General features: G+C 34.9%; 1 protein-coding gene across 1 annotated transcript in view; it reads left to right on the top strand.

Moving 5' to 3' along the window:
- LOC127880218 (uncharacterized) overlaps window positions 1–16,770 on the top strand; it is a 41,183-nt gene that overhangs the window by 20,758 nt on the left and 3,655 nt on the right. The window contains exons 7-14 of the mRNA XM_052427496.1: window positions 213–279; window positions 1,261–1,504; window positions 3,042–3,268; window positions 8,888–8,929; window positions 9,288–9,395; window positions 10,544–11,730; window positions 15,433–15,547; window positions 16,069–16,122. Of these exons, the coding sequence (XP_052283456.1) occupies window positions 213–279; window positions 1,261–1,504; window positions 3,042–3,268; window positions 8,888–8,929; window positions 9,288–9,395; window positions 10,544–11,730; window positions 15,433–15,547; window positions 16,069–16,122 (2,044 nt within the window). The remainder of the gene's footprint in view (window positions 1–212; window positions 280–1,260; window positions 1,505–3,041; window positions 3,269–8,887; window positions 8,930–9,287; window positions 9,396–10,543; window positions 11,731–15,432; window positions 15,548–16,068; window positions 16,123–16,770) is intronic.

The raw sequence follows: 16,770 nt of genomic DNA, 5'->3' as shown, positions 1-16,770 counted from the left end.
TAATAGATATAATAAAGCATGGTAAATGTTCAGTTGTACTGTTTCCTCACAAATATCATAACTGAAACGAAAATTTGCGAATCTTAAACAACTTTTTTCAATTTTGTCAATTTGCCAAAACGTGAAAAGGCCCCTTTAATACCACATCGATATGTTCGATCTTTGAAAGTGTACAACATAAATGCCTTTAATTGAGTATATGTCTTTTGTAGGAATCGCTTACATCGCCTTTAATCCAGAAAGAAGTCATCGTGGAAGAATTCGGGAGGGAGTGTAGAGGTTTGTGGAATTCAGCTGCTATTTAATTAATCATCATTTTCTTCTGTACTTGCTGCTATTATACTGATTACAACATGTTGATACTTAAACGTGTATACATAGCTTTATATTAAGTTTATTTTATATTAATGGGTTAAATAATCTAATAGTATACGTAGATGGATTAAAGTATTGTTTTATCGTAAATATTTTTAATTTAATATGAATCGGTATTAATGTTTTAACTTTTGAAAGTTCCCCTTTAATAATTGATTCTTGAGTGGCACACTACCAAATTTGCTTAAAGTTCCTCTCCGTTGAAACACATTGCCGAGAGGTAACATTTTTTTCTGAAACTATTGCGTTTACAGTTTTAAGTCGCCAAAATGCAACCTCTTGCATCTCCAAAGTTGCTTTATCAGTAAATACAGTATAAATTTTAGCAGTTTGCAAAACTTTGCTATGGCGGTCCTGTTTTAAATTTGTTCAAATACTTAAGTTTTATTGACAAACATGGCTACACTACCTACAATCAACAGTTAAACCGTATCTTATAATCACACATAACTAATAATTTGGCGGTCCATGGTAGTCAAAGGGCTACAGGCTGTGAAAAAGATGGTCAAGAAATGTCGAACCCATTCGTTTGTTATTGACTTAATTGACAACTTCGAAAATCTTTTTGTTTTTACAGAAACCCTTGTTAGGATCTTAAAATAACCGAACAGATTTACACGCTTGGTAAAGCTTTGAGAACTTTAGTTCTGTTGTAAAAAATACCGCCAAGGACTGAGGCCACTTTTATAAATTTGAACATAATTAAAATTTCAAATGAAATAAGGGAGAATAATCACATAGACAGAAAGTTCATACCGCTATTGGCATCCCATTCTAAAGCCAATGGATCGTTACAATGTTCATATAATCGAGTTATTCGTATGTAGGTCATGTAAATATGCATCATACCTTTGGAATTTCCGTTGATGGTTGTTTTGCTTGTAGAGGGGTTCCACGGCGAGTCGGTTTACAACGAGACCACGAGTATCATATCTGCGCACATGCTCAATCTTAGCGCTACAACCCTGGGCGATGACATCTTGATGCTTAGGGCCAAGGTGTGCGGAGAAGGCTCGCTTGTATTCCACACAAACAGCAAGTCGGTACATCTTTTGTTCAGTAAGTTCCGGATGGTCATCTTCGAGTGCACGCAGGACCAATGCACGCAGCCTGTAAGCACTGCGAGCTGGTGAGTGCATTTTGCATTATTTGTGGGATTGTTTGAGAGGTATTTGCGAGTTTAAACAATATATCACATTATATATATAAGAATAAGAATCCAAGTTTCAGATGTTCATACTTGACTGTTACAAAGAAGAAATACTTGAAGGACTACACAACAATGTAGGTCATCCTGGAAAGGAGAGAACAACTTAAACGATTTCAAGATAATATGTGAATATTTAGGATCCAAGATCTAATTCTATGTGTATGATACGATTTCAAGATTATATGTGGGTATTAAGAATCCAAGTTTCAGATATATATGTGTGATACGATTTCAAGATTATATGTGGGTATTAAGTATCCATGATCTAAATCTATATGTGTGCTACGATTTCAAGATTATATGTAGATATTAAGAATCGAAGATCCAATTCTATGTGTGTGATACGATTTCAAGATTGTATGTGGGTATTAAGTATCCAAGATCTAAATCTATGTGTGTGATACGATTTCAATAAGATTGTTTGTGGGTATTAAGGATCCAAGATCCAATTCTATATGTGTGATCAGATTTTCAGATTATATGTGGGTATTAAGGATCCAAGATTAAGATCTATGTTTGAGATCAGATTCCGATAGTCTATTTGGTTAACAAGGACTTAATATTCAGATGTATGTATGTAATCATATTCCAAAATTATGTGTGGTTCACAAGGACCTACGATTCAGATTTATGTCTGGGATTAGATTCCAAGATTTGATGTGGTTCACAAGGACTCAAAATTCAGATTTATGTATGTGATTCGATTCCAAGATTCTATGTGGTTCACAAGAACTCAAAATTCTGATTTATGGGTGTGATCAGATTTCAAGATTCTATGTGTGTTATAACTATACCATATTCAGATCTTGCATGATATATTACAAAAAGATCAGGCAGTAACCTTTTATTCGCTATATATCAGGCAAGGCTTAGAATAATATAACTGCGAGGCTTGCCGAGCCGTTATTTTATTCGTGCCAAGTCTGATATATTAAAAAAAGATCAGGCAGTAACCTGTTTTTTTGTTAATCATACCTCTGAGTCCCCGATTTTTAAGAAATAATGAAAAAACACACGCTAAAAAGCTGCATTTTTAGCGCGAAAGAATATTACTTTTGTCGTTGACGTGTTAATAATGACGTCATGCATAATTCCATGCTTAATGACGCGCTTTATATTTGTAAAAAATATTGTTTGCTGTTTGTGTTGCATTTTGTGTTTAAAATATATTACATCTTCGTATCAAATTGTTTGTTTTGTTGATTCTGATTCGATTTTACTAAAAATGATTACTTTAAAGTTGATTCCGAGTAATATGACCATCCTCCACACATGACTGATATAAGAACTTCCTGTTGACCATGATATAATTTTTTTATCATACCACCGCATTGATATCTGCCTGATATAACGTTGCCTGAAAGATCAAGATCTGCAGGCAATCATGCAAATGTGAGAAACCAAGAATCAGGGTTAAATGTGGTTAATGACCTTATCTTATTCGTTGGCAACGCAGGTTCAACAAGAAAGCCGATCAGTGTGGGGACGACATGTTGATGTATTGGTTCCGTTTGATCAACGCCTCACAACTGTGCTACGGCGAGGGAGTGATGCCGGACAAGTCTAAGATGTGCAATGATCCCAATCTCAATCCCAAACTCGAAAGCAAGCGGTACAATCTGTCAGAAAGTCCAACCAAGATCCTCATGTCTGGTCTGACAGCGAGCGCAATGTTTAACTACGGTAATATAATGTCACTCTTTTAGAAGAAAGTATTATTGTCACATTAATGATGATTCTGAAAAAGTTTTTACACCAAGGCCTGTATCTACATTTATGTAAGGCGAAATCTTTCGGAAAGTATCTATCTATATCTTGTCGTGGCTTTTGTAACCGAAAATGTGTCAAAGAAATGTTTTTGCTAAATTGATAAGTGATGTTACCTTCCACGGGTAGAAAACATGGGATGCTGATTAAAAAAAAAAATGAAGTTTTCACAACAGTACAAGTTAAGTTACTTTTTGTAGTGGGAGATTTGTGAATACAGGCCCGGGCTATATTATAGTATGGTTTCAATTCAACATACTTTACCGGTTTGTTTTACATGCTACATTAAACTTTGTAATAACTATATAGTAATGACATTTGTAAAAATGTCCGAAAATACAAACGGAAGTAAGTTTAGAGTTTTGGATGAAACTTATGTTGCTTTGGTAATCTGTTTAGATTTCTTGACTGATTTCTGTATGTATATCCATCAACAGATACGCAGAGATGAATATGATTTCAATTCCATGTTTTGTACATTGTTGTTTAACTTCGGAAGATTGCAAAATGTTCAGGAAAGTGTTGACGCAAATTTTAATAAAGGGGCGTTAAACAAAGGGCGGGACTTAAAATAGTCAACAAATTTTTATGGCAAAGTGTTGTATATGGTATTATATCTGACGTAGAAGTATACCATATTTATTTTTTGTTTACAATTGCGTTTACCGGTGTACGTTTATTTAACCTTCGATTTAAAAAGTATATTGCAGAAATTAAATTAATGTTTGGAAAAGCATACATATCGTATGATAATATCACAGAAAGGAATCAATGGTCAATCTGTGGGCTAACGAAGTGGTTTACCCTGACTGTATTGGTCGTTAGGAGTAAAGTGGTTTTCACTAACCATACCGCGCCAATTTTTGTTCCAACCATAAACTTTTGAACTTTGGTATGCCCGGATGATTTTTTGATCATATTTCTCAATTTACAAAAATAACATTTAAGTTTGCTATCATGTTTGGTACACTCTATCATATTCGATATTTAAAAAATAACTAAAATTAACTATAAGGGGCCGTCAACCAGATTTACGAAAAAAGAAAAGTTCTAAAATACCGTATTTTTTACAATTATTAGTTTATATTGATTTGAAAAAATATCACGACTGGCATATTACATTACTTGAAAAGAGTTTATATGTTTAGTATATTTGGTAATAAAATTTCGCGATGTGAAATCGAAAGTACATCAAGAAAATAGGTGACATAACGATATACACACTATAAATAACGCAAATAGATTGCTAATTTTATATATATTAAATATATTCAATTTACTACGCATGCACAGTTTGCATTCTTGGGTTTACCACGTGACGATGATGATCAATCAACTTGCGTTATTTATAGTTAACTGATAGTAACCTGGTACACATACCCAGTGAAATTGTATTACCGAATATAATGAAAATATGAATACTTAACACATTTTCAACTAATGTAATACACCAGTCGTGATATTTTAATCAATATAAACTAACAATTGTAAAAAACAACGTATTTTAGAACTTTTCTTTTTTCGTGAAATCTGGCTGACGCCCGATCTAACAACGATTGTAAAATAGATTCCTAAATGTTCGTGCGTATTCGTATTAAATTGTTGATCCTAAAGAAAATAAACAATTAACACGCCTACCTTCCCTACTTTTTTGGCGATGTTATTTCATACATTTAACTTTGTATGGTCTTCTTTGATGCCGTAAAACAAAAGAACACGCAAAACTTTCACGAGCATCATGCTTGTGTCAATCGCCCGTTACGGCACTAACTTCTCGCTCGGTCCTTTAAGAGACCTGCTCACGTATTGGCGTCATTACAACAAGCTAAAAGGAATCGTGATCTAGATATATTTGTCAAATATCGTATTGTTTATGGGTTATATTCAATCAAAATTACATACAATTTTTAACTTGTCAAGTTTGTGTGTCGATTCTGTTGTGTTTTTATTTTATTAAATAATCTTTCGCATTGTTTAAGTTGCGATAACAGTTGTGATTATGATTGATCATTGTCGTGAGGCCTGAATGCACAAGAATAGTGTGTGACCCAGCATTGGGCCAATGATGTTTTTAGTATTTGTTTTTATTTCAAGAATGAGTTGAGGTGGGGGTAAGGGAAAAAAACACCTTTTGAAGAAATGATCGACACTAATAATAATTTCATTTCAAAGGACACAGTTGTTTTAACAGATGACAATTCTGAACACTTAATGCTAAAACAAGCTTATTAAAAACACTAGTCTAAAAAATAACTTTGTTTTGGAAAAAGGGCCTTTGTTCTCTTAGTGCAACATTGACATTGAAGCGAGAAATCTGTGTGATGCCAAAGACACATCATCTGGTAGAAGTGGAACATTTTTGCCATGTTTTGCCATCATCACTGATTGACTATTATTTGAGACACGATACATTACACTACAATTTGACCTTTGACCTATAAGTGTGACATTGACCTTGGACCTTTAAACTTTGTGAGTAAATGCACTTTCATGAGTTCTACAACATCCATTATCAGTGTTAAAAGTCAAAAGGTCATGTTCACTGTGGCAACAAGGGCAAAGGCTTGAAATGATCATTTTGTCTGTGTGCTTTGACCCAAAACCTTCATACTTTCTAATAACGATTATTTTCCTTAAAAATTCTGCTTTACTGTAACACGTACTACATTCCGTATTCTCCAACCACTGGTCGATATCAAAATAAATAAGTTTTGGGCACATAAAACAACGCCTTGAAAATGGGCGAAAATTCATGCAATTCGTGTACATTTGCATTTTCTATATGCAAAACACATATAAATGTATCAAAGTCTTTATTGTAAATGAGATCAGCATGCTTGAAATATTTATTGCGAATACATGTATATGTAACATGTATAAGTACGCTACTGCTATATCGTTCAGCCATTTTATTGAATTTGAGACTGTGAAATTAACAAAAGTTGTGTATATCAACATACAAATATTATCATAATTTTACAGAAAAGACAAGAAATATCTTTCAAAAGATATACGGCGTTGATGTTGTTATGTTTGCGACCAGTGAAAGGAGATGGAATGAAGCGACCATGTATTTTAATTAAGGTAGTGAGTGATAATAAGATAATATATTTTACTGTATTAACAAATAAGAAATGAAGAACAAGAAGAGGTGAAAATATATGTTTTATTGTCAATAAGTATTGTAATGACTAGGTTTTCATAATTGAACGAGTAATACATTAGTTTCAATACAAAAAGAAAACATATTCGCCACTAAAATACTTTTAATATAATGTTGGAATGAAATAATAGATAATGCGTTATCCGCATTAAGTAGAATGTAAACATCAAAGACTCAATATTGCATGCATCATAGTGATATAATTTTTTTGCAGAAAGACAGAACTTAATGCAAAAAATGAACAAAACAAAGTACAAAGAGGCATATTTACACTAATAAACGCAAATATGTATTAGAATAAATCAAAGACAGATATATTTCCAACACCTATATATTTCCTTAGTATCGGGGGCTGCCGATAGTGGTAAACAACTGCGTACCGGTAAAGTGCAATCTAGCCAGCTTTTGTAGTGTTTAGTGTGACCGCGACGGCATGTAAACAATAGCTTTTTTTAATTGTAGAGACATGTGATTTATGCTATACTGCTTCGTAAACGGTGATTTTTGTATTATTAGCCAATCCACAATTCGTATTTATTAATTTGGGACCTATCATGAATGAAGGTCATCTAAGGTCAAGAGTGACGTTAAACAGCTACGCCGAAAAAAATCACTGTCATTTTACATTAAGATAGTCCATATGAGTTCCTCTGAAAACGGCTGCCGCTGTTTATCTTCCTAGCATGTTCTCACAGGTGTATCGGTTCCTCCACTGGATGGCAGACCGCTCGTCGCAGTAGTAGCTATTCATGAATTTACAGCTGTGTAGTCGTTTTAGTCACTGGTTGTCTGCTAACCTCACCTTGAGCTCGAAGAACAATTGCAAGGCAGTATCAGCGTCATGTAGCATTTGCATATCCGGTTTCAGAGGTTGATCCAATTCTTTAAAGTCTTTATTTTGTTCTTTGGAATGGAGTAAATTCGTTGACAGGAAATTACGTCTTGTATATCAACATTTGTGCCGAAATCTTGGCTATCAAATAGTTCTGGTAAATATAGCATTACGTCAGGGTTTCCATAATTGAGCTCGTTATTCTTTTGGGGTCTAATCGCGTGAGTATTCCAATCTTGAGCAATTCGATCAAGGTGTGTTTGAATTAGATCTATGAAGCAAAATTTCAGATTAACAGAATGAATTGGGTAAAGTTCAGCATATATCGCCCAGAATCACGCAAGTCTTTAACGATGCTTAGCCACCACTGTAAATATTGTTGTCGTAAAGAGCCCCACCAACGTTCAATTCGCTGATTGGATGTACTTTTACCAATAATAACACTTCGTCAAGGTCTGATGCATTGTACCGAAATAACTGTTTTAAAAGGCATACATCAGAGTTGTCTGTCCCAGCATCACAACGTATAATACGAGGTGCCTTATTATTCAATAATAAGTTCAGATCTCTGATTCAAAGTTTTCTTTGGCAAATAAGTTGGTATAACATATACCACCACGTCAAAAAGCGCCAAAATTATAAATAGTATGAGCCCAATCTTCATTTTGATTTACGTAACGAGTCAATATCTGTAAAAATAAAAATAAAACATAAAAATAGTGTGAAAAGTCAGGATAATGTATGAAAATTACAAACGGATTTCTGGTATTATATGTTATTGCACAGTGTATATGAATATTTTAAATGAAATGTTGAAGATTTTTGTGTGTTTCAAACTTGAACACGCATGTCAAGGGTTTGCTTTTGATAATATATAGCAGAATATATTTTAGACTATTTTCTTGAATATCTTACGGAATAGGTGTTTAGTTTCTTGACAAGTGAAAAACCAAGTTGCCCAAACCTAGCAGAGTTTAAAACCGGACTACCAGCGAATCCTCCAATCACAAGTAAAATGTGTAAACCACTGAGTCACTCTGCTACCCCGAGCTTTCTTTTTTGGGCGAAACTATTCGCAACATATTTAATGGGAATATATATTGAAAAAATCCATCGACCCTCGAATGTATCAAATGGTATATTAATATAGAGAATAATGACAGCTTTCAATATCGTCATTGAAGTATTAAATTTTAAGAGACTCTACACGTGAGAGGGCTTTGTATAATACTAACATTTTGAATAAGGCCACACAGTCGACAATACGAGATGCTCAGCAACCTTCCAGTCGCAGCTAACTAAGATGATAAGATACTATTTTAGAAGAGACTATGTTAGAAAGTACCTTACTTTAATAAGAAAAATGTCCTAGAATATAAAGCTTTTTTGTCTGCCATATTTCATTCAAAAACGCGCCGAATTATGTCACAAATCACTAGTCGAAAGTCATAACTCAAAAATCAAAGGGGCAGGTGTATGCTTCCATAGGTTTATGCTTCCATACAAAATAGCGCAATCATTTTTTCTGTGTCTATTTCAGAATTCAAAACGTTGAACGGGTGCGCCGTCTATAATAACACATGTAAGTTCAACATTGTTTTTTCAAACGTCCTTGTATAAAATTATATAACAGTACTTTGACCTGCGTTACAATTAAAAGCAATTTCTTCATGATGAACTACGAATTCATGACTTAGTAGTTCTTGCGTCTGAATTGAGCCCTTTTAAAATAATATGTTGAGATCAGGGAAATATGATATTAACTTGTATAACTAATTGGTGAAAGGCGCGTTCCGTGTAATGCTGGAACGGCAATAACAGAGATCTGATCCAAAATTTTATACTCATCAATTGCCTTATTTAAACTATACAATATACTACCAATGTAAGTAACCATTTAGGGCACACGATTTTTTAAACAAACAAACGGCTTGTTTTAGCATGGCGCTGCCAAGACCGGAGACACGACTGCTCGCGCTACGGAACCAAGTTCTGCTCCGAGAACAAAGACTTTGCCTCGTATTGGTGTGCAAAACACTGTGGCATTTGTAAGTATACCAGTGTTGGCAAATGTAAGTATACCAGTGATGTATATATACTTCGTGTTCATGCGTCAAACACTGTGGCGAGTGTAAGTCAGGTGTATATTTCCTCGGGTTAAAGGGGCCTTTTCACGTTTGGGTAAATTGACAAAATTGAGAAAAATTGTTTCAGATTCGCAAATTTTCGTTTTAGTTATGATATTTGTGAGGAAACAGTCATACTGAACATTTACCATGCTCTAAAATAACCATTATATGCATCTTTTGACAATTTAAAAACCCGAAAATTATAAAACGTTGCAACGCGAAACGAATTTATAATTTGGAGAGTTCTATTGTTGTCGTTATATTCTGTGAAACTACGAGGATTGCTTATATAAAGTATAAAATACATCAGCCATTGCATCCGGAAGGATGGCCGAGTGGTCTAAGTGGCTACTACTTATACCCCAGGACTCCAGGGATCAGTGGTTCGAACCCTGCTGAGGGTTACCTCTTTTTTTTTCTTTCTTAAAATTTTATTCTTGTTTTGTACTGGAGCTTTTTATATCTAAATGTTTACATTTATCAATATAAAGCATTTTATGACACACTTCAAAACATGCCAAAATCTGTAAAAAGGCCTCTTTAATGTGTCAAACACCGTCGAACTTGTAAGTATACCATTGTTGAATATATACATCGTGTTGATGTTTCAAACATTGGGCAAAGTTTAAGTATGCTAATAATGTATGTTTACCTCGTGGTAATGTGTCAAACACTGTCGAGTGTAAGTATGTCAGCGTTGTATATATACATAGTGTCCATGTAAGTATACCAATGATGTCTAATATACCTCATGTTTATGTGACATAGGGCAAAGTGTAAGTATATTACGTGACGTATATATTGCATCATGTTAGTTTGTTAAACAATGTGGCAATAAAATGTTCTGCATTGTTTAAACATTTAACTGATGGACTAGTACATTGATAGAGCTGTAAATTTGGTGTCAATCTCGCCCTTCGGCTTGTAGATGAAATTAACCACATTAATGTTGCTGTTATTGTTGCTGCTGTTTTAGTTGTTATTTCTATTATTTTTATTAGAATATATTTATATAGATTATAATAAAAGTGTTTATTATGTTTACGCATCGTTCTCTTATTTTGCAGGCAAAGTGGATAACTTTGGGAGAGAGTTTAAATTTGAAACTCCAGTGCCGTTTGACAATATATTACAAGAAAATTATGTTAGTCTGTATGTTACTCCACTGCAATCCAATACCCTCGTTGCTGTCGGCTTTGTGGTCAAAACAGACTCCTCCAACTATACGGTCTATACAGAATACTCCAATACAGAAAACTCCACAGTGTGGCACGGGGATACGCACAATGACGGCATCCGATATTACGACCCCGTTGATGTAGATTATGGAAAATTGTGTAAAGAACGCGTGTGCACCATACATATATACAGCGATAAAGATGTCGCTGTCAATGTAGTTTTCCGAAAGACAAGTTTCAACACACCAGATTATATCAATACACCATTATTTCCCTCTGACCTTCAAACAACAAAATTTATTATGTTGAGTGATGACAAAATGGTTAGTCCTAATTGTCGAATCGTGTCAGAGTTTAAAGAAACTACCATGTCCATAAAACAATTGAAAAAGAGCTATCCGTTTACATCAGAAACAAACTTCTGTGCAGAAAATTGCATTAGTGCAGACATTTCTGGAATAACAGTTGAGACAAACAGACCATCCCTTATTTTCTGTGGTAGTAGAGATCAATTTTCTCACTTCAGTCAACTTATACCGATTCATTCAATGGCGACACAATTTTACTTTCCATCTATGCCACTTCTCGCGTCTTTATATAACGCCAAGCTAGTATTCCTGACCAATAGCGACAATACGATCGTGAACATATCGAAAGGTTTCGATTCCTTCCACCTGCTCTACAACAGGGGGAACAAGGCCATGCAAGACATCGACCTCTCGGCGCCCTACAATATCACCGCATCGGAGCCTATCGCAGTCGGTGTTACTTTTTCAGACCATTTAAACAGGACCGTGTTCCACATTGTACCCCCAACGCACAACTTCGTCAGTGGGTATTTCGCCTCCTTGTTCAGATACCCTGACCTCAAGACGCCACAGCCATCAACTGTCGTACACTCGGCCTATCACAATGGTAGCTCGGACACCTCTCACACGGACAATACAAATGCTAAGCCCGTCTACAGATTCTGGGACTCGAATGGCCCCGCCTATGGGTTCTCCGTTGTCCAGTTCAACCACAACACGTCGATGATCGTCCCTGGCTACTCGTCTATTGGACCAATGATCACGCCGGTAAGTCACCGTCATTGACAAGCCGCCGTTTCTATGACAATCCGTACCACTTACAAAACCTAAGATGTAAATAAAGAGTTTGGTCTGATCTACAACTGTATCAAATTTCGATTAAAGAATGTGAAACAGCCCCTTAAAATAAATATGTATTCTAAAGTTCATCTAAGGGATCTCAGGAAAAAAGTGCGTGCCTGTGTTCGTTTTTGACAATGTCAATAAAATTATTTTAATTGCGTTTATAATGAGGACAGAACCAATGCAATTCAGTAAGTAAAACATGCCGGTGTCGTCCCGATTGTCCCACATTTAGAAATTCAATACACCGTACAAATAGGTGTGAAGAGGCGTAAGATGGGTAATACAAGTATAAAAAATATCATGTCTAGGATTTATTATGATTAACTACGATCAAAGTATAAAACGATAATTATCTATTGTTTGTCTGCTGTAACATAAATACAATTTAAATTAAAAAAAAATAAGATAAATAAAAACTGTTATTTTATATAATTAAATAACAGTTGAACATCTCAAACATGCATTAATATATATCCATGCGTTATCAATAAATTAACCTAACTTCACTTTTTTCAAAATTCCACGTTATTTATTTACTAATAAACACGAAGGGATGAGCATTTTGCTTGACGCATTCAGATTTGTATTTTAATATGTATACTTGAATGTATACTCATTGATCTTATAACAGTGTTACTTATAACTAAGTAGTGTTAGTATGCCATTCGAATTAAAGTATACAGAATCTTTATTCAGAGGGGAGATTAAATAACATGCCAACAATAAAGAAGTGGTATTTTCCCGATTCATTGACACGAAACATACCGTAAGACGAAAATCTTGGAGCTTAATTCATGACGTGTGTTTTTCTCATGACGTTTCCTATTAAATCTAACAAGAGTACCAAGTTTGAAAACTAAATAATGACATCCGTGATAACTGATTTGATGAACTGTAATTGAGACTTTTTATAACTTATCTGACGTACTGCCATTGAGACACCAATTGATAAATCACTTTATGTACTGGTTTTGAGACATTCTTTATAAGTTATAATTATAATTGACCTGGTGAACTGCCTTTGGGACCTGCTTGGAAGACTTGATGCACTGTCAATGAGACATCCTTGTTAACTAGCTTTCTGTACTGCTATTGAGACACCCTTGATAACTAACCTGAGTCACCTGATGCACTGCCATTAATACATCCTCGATAACTGACACGATGTATTGGAATTGATGCATCCTTGATAACTATCCTAATTTTTTTCCTTGAGACATCCTTGATAATCGACCTGATGTACTGCAATTTAGACATCCTTGATAACTGATATCATAGATAACTTACATGATCTATTTCCTTGATACACGCTTGATAAATGACCTGATTTTCTGCTATTGAGATATCCTTGATAATTGACCTGATTTACTGGCATTGATATGTCCTCGAAAACTGACATGATGCTCTGATGTACTGCCTTTGAGCCATCCTTGATAACTGACCTGATGTATTGACAGTGAGCAATACTTGATAACTGACCTGATGTATTGACATTGAGCCATCCTTGATAACTGACCTAATGTATTGACATTGAGCCATCCTTGATAACTGACCTGATGTATTGAAATTGATCCATCCTTGATAACTGACCTGATGTATTGACATTGAGCTATCCTTGATATAACTGACCTGATTTATTGACATTGAGCCATCCTTGATAACTGACCCGATGTATTGAAATTGAGCCATCCTTGATAACAGACCTGATGTTTTGAAATTGAGCCATCTCTGATAACTGACCTTATGTATTGACATTGAGCCATCCTTGATAACTGACCTAATGTATTGACATTGAGCAATCCTTGATAACTAACCTGTTGTATTGACATTGAGCCATCCTTGATAACTGACCTGATGTATTGACATTAAGCCATCCTTGATAACTGACCTGATGTATTGAAATTGAGCCATCCTTGATAACTGACCTGATGTATTGACATTGAGCCAGCCTTGATAACTGTCCTGATGTATTGACATTAAGCCATCCTTGATAACTGACCTGATGTATTGGAATTGAGTCGTCCTTGATAACTGAACTGATGTACTGCCTTTGAGACGTACTTCATAACTGTCCTGATGTATTAAAATTGAACCATCCTTGATAACTAACCTGATGTATTGACATTGAGCCATCCTTGATAACTGACCTAATGGATTGACATTGAGCCATCCTTGATAACTAACCCTATGTATTGAAATTGAGCCATCCTTGATAACTGACCTGATGTATTGACATTGAGCCATCCTTGATAACTGACCTGATTTATTGACATTGAGCCATCCTTGATAACTGACCTAATGTATTGACATTGAGCCATCCACGATAACTGACCTAATGTATTGACATTGAGCCCTCCTTGATAACTGACCTTATGTATTGACATTGAGCCATCCACGATAACTGACCTGAGGTATTGACATTTAGCTATCCTTGATAACTGATCTGATGTATTGACATTGAGCCATCCTTGTTAACTGACCTAATGTATTGAATTCGAGCCATCCTTGATAACTGACCTAATGTTTTGACATTAAGCCATCCCTGATAACTAACCTGATAAATTGACATTGAGCCATCCTTGATAACTAACCTGATGTATTGACATTGAGCTATCCTTGATAACTGACCTAATGTATTGAAATTGAACCATCCTTGATAACTGACCTGATGTAATAAAATTGAGCCATCCTTGATAACTGACATGATGTATTGACATTGAGAAACCCGTGATAACTGACCTGATGTATTGAAATTGAGCCATCCTTGATAACTGACATGATGTATTGAAATTGAGCCATCCGTGATAACTGACCTGATGTATTGAAATTTAGCCATCCTTGATAACTGACCTGATGTATTGAAATTGAACCACTCTTGATAACTGACCTGATGTTTTGACATTGAGCCATCCTTGATAACTGACCTAATGTATTGAAATTGAGCCATCCTTGATAACTGACCTAACATTGAGCCATCATTGATAACTGACCTGATGTACTGGCGTTAGGACAACCTGATAACTGACCTGATCTTCTCCTATTGATAGGTCTTTAATAATTAACCTGATGAACGTCCATTGAGACAGCATTGATAACTAGCATGCTATCCGTATTTTCAAAATTACATCCAGTCCAGTAAATTAAGCTGTATATCAATCTCGTTGAATACTGAAAATATGCATTTTCTTTATGTTAACGACGTCAATTTATGATTGTCCTATTTTCTATCTTTATAATTTAACTTCAAATTGTAACAATAAGAAAAAGACGGGGAAACTGTATTGATGATGGGGAAATTATATTATATTTTTACCTCTAGAAATGCATTAGTTTAATTAGTTATGTTTTTAATTGACGTGTTTTACATCAGAATGTTGACCGATGGAAGTGACAACTGTGCACTTCGTATAACTGTGTATGTTGGTGTTTCGCTGAACCCTATGATAACAAATTATAAAGCGTATTACAAAACAAGTGTTCACGACGAAATCAACCATATATTAACCGCAGTCAAAGTAAACATCTACTTCATTTGCTTCACCTGCTGACGATTGTTTTTAAATCTTTATATTCTCACATATTTTATAAAAGTGTATTACTTCTGAAAACATGCTACCTGTACAGATAAAACCGGATAATGAAACAACAACAGCGATAATTGGTGACAACATCGACAACGACTGCGATGGGCAAATCGACGAAGAAACTTGCTATCTGGGTTACGGCGTATACCCTACAGGTACAGAGCTCGCCATTCCTTAGCTACTTAATCAACATTGACACCTCCGTAAACAGCATTCTAATTTGTATGGTTGCTAAAAGGATGTACGGACACAAGTTCGCGTGATTATTGAATGATCGATCAATTAATTACATGAGGGTTACTTAAATAATAGTGAATAGTGGATGTATGTTTTGTTTAAAGCACTGTTTGCAACATGAACATTGTATTTCCATTTAAAGAAAAAACATATTTGAAGCAATCAAATAAGTTGTATGTCAGTAATAACATTGCATACATGATTGACTGCCATGAACCATAAGTGTAGATAACTTAAGTTGCTGAGGGTCGAGGTTGAGCACCCCAGGATCTATGGCTCTCTTGTTATGATGCACATATACGCTGCACTTTATAATTCATTATACTACAATGAAGAAACGTGCGTCCTTTATAACATAGTGTTCTGATGTAAGGATCCTCTACGTAATACACTAATGTATTGATGCATGTTTCACTGGAATGATGCGGTTTTGTTCCAGATCATGACCTAGACGGCGCCTTCAACGAAGACTGCGGAGCGATTAATGAAACTGGTAAAACTTAGTTGTGTTACATCTCCAAAGAGTACGATTCCAATATTAAAAACTATATTTATGTGATGGCGATACATTGAAACGCAGTGTTTAATTCTGTTAAAGGTACGTCTTTAAAGTTTTGCCCAAACTAAAAAATAAATGCCATGTTATTTATAAATCAGACATTAAACTATGAATAGACACATTTTAGGATGGTGTCCATGCAACCATATTTTTCTATCATTTTTATATCGGTTCATTATGATAGTAATGCAATGAAATTGTGCATTTTTTTTTTTATTCCTTTAATGCAGACTTAATTTTAAAAACTATACTACGAAAAATATAGTAAAAAGTACCACGGAGCATGATTGGGAGCCTTTGAGAGAATTTCCGTACCCGGGGTACATTGAAGTATACTTAAGAGTACCCGGGGTATTTTAAAGTAGGACCTGAGCTGACAACAACCAATGTATATGAAATATTTCTTTTAATTTTTTGGGGTATGCAAGACATAAATAAAAGAATGGATATATACGAACGAAGGATATTGGCAAAACAATAACCCAAATGTGGCTTACTATGGAACAGTAAATATGGGTAGATATAGATTCCACCAGACAGCATATCTGGATGAAATTCACTTTAAACTGTTTTAAATTAGCA

Source organism: Dreissena polymorpha, chromosome 4 (assembly GCF_020536995.1).
Source record: "Dreissena polymorpha isolate Duluth1 chromosome 4, UMN_Dpol_1.0, whole genome shotgun sequence".
NCBI classification, from domain to species: domain Eukaryota; kingdom Metazoa; phylum Mollusca; class Bivalvia; order Myida; family Dreissenidae; genus Dreissena; species Dreissena polymorpha.
Note: the sequence above shows the minus strand (reverse complement) of the source record. Positions and strands in the feature narration are given on the sequence as shown.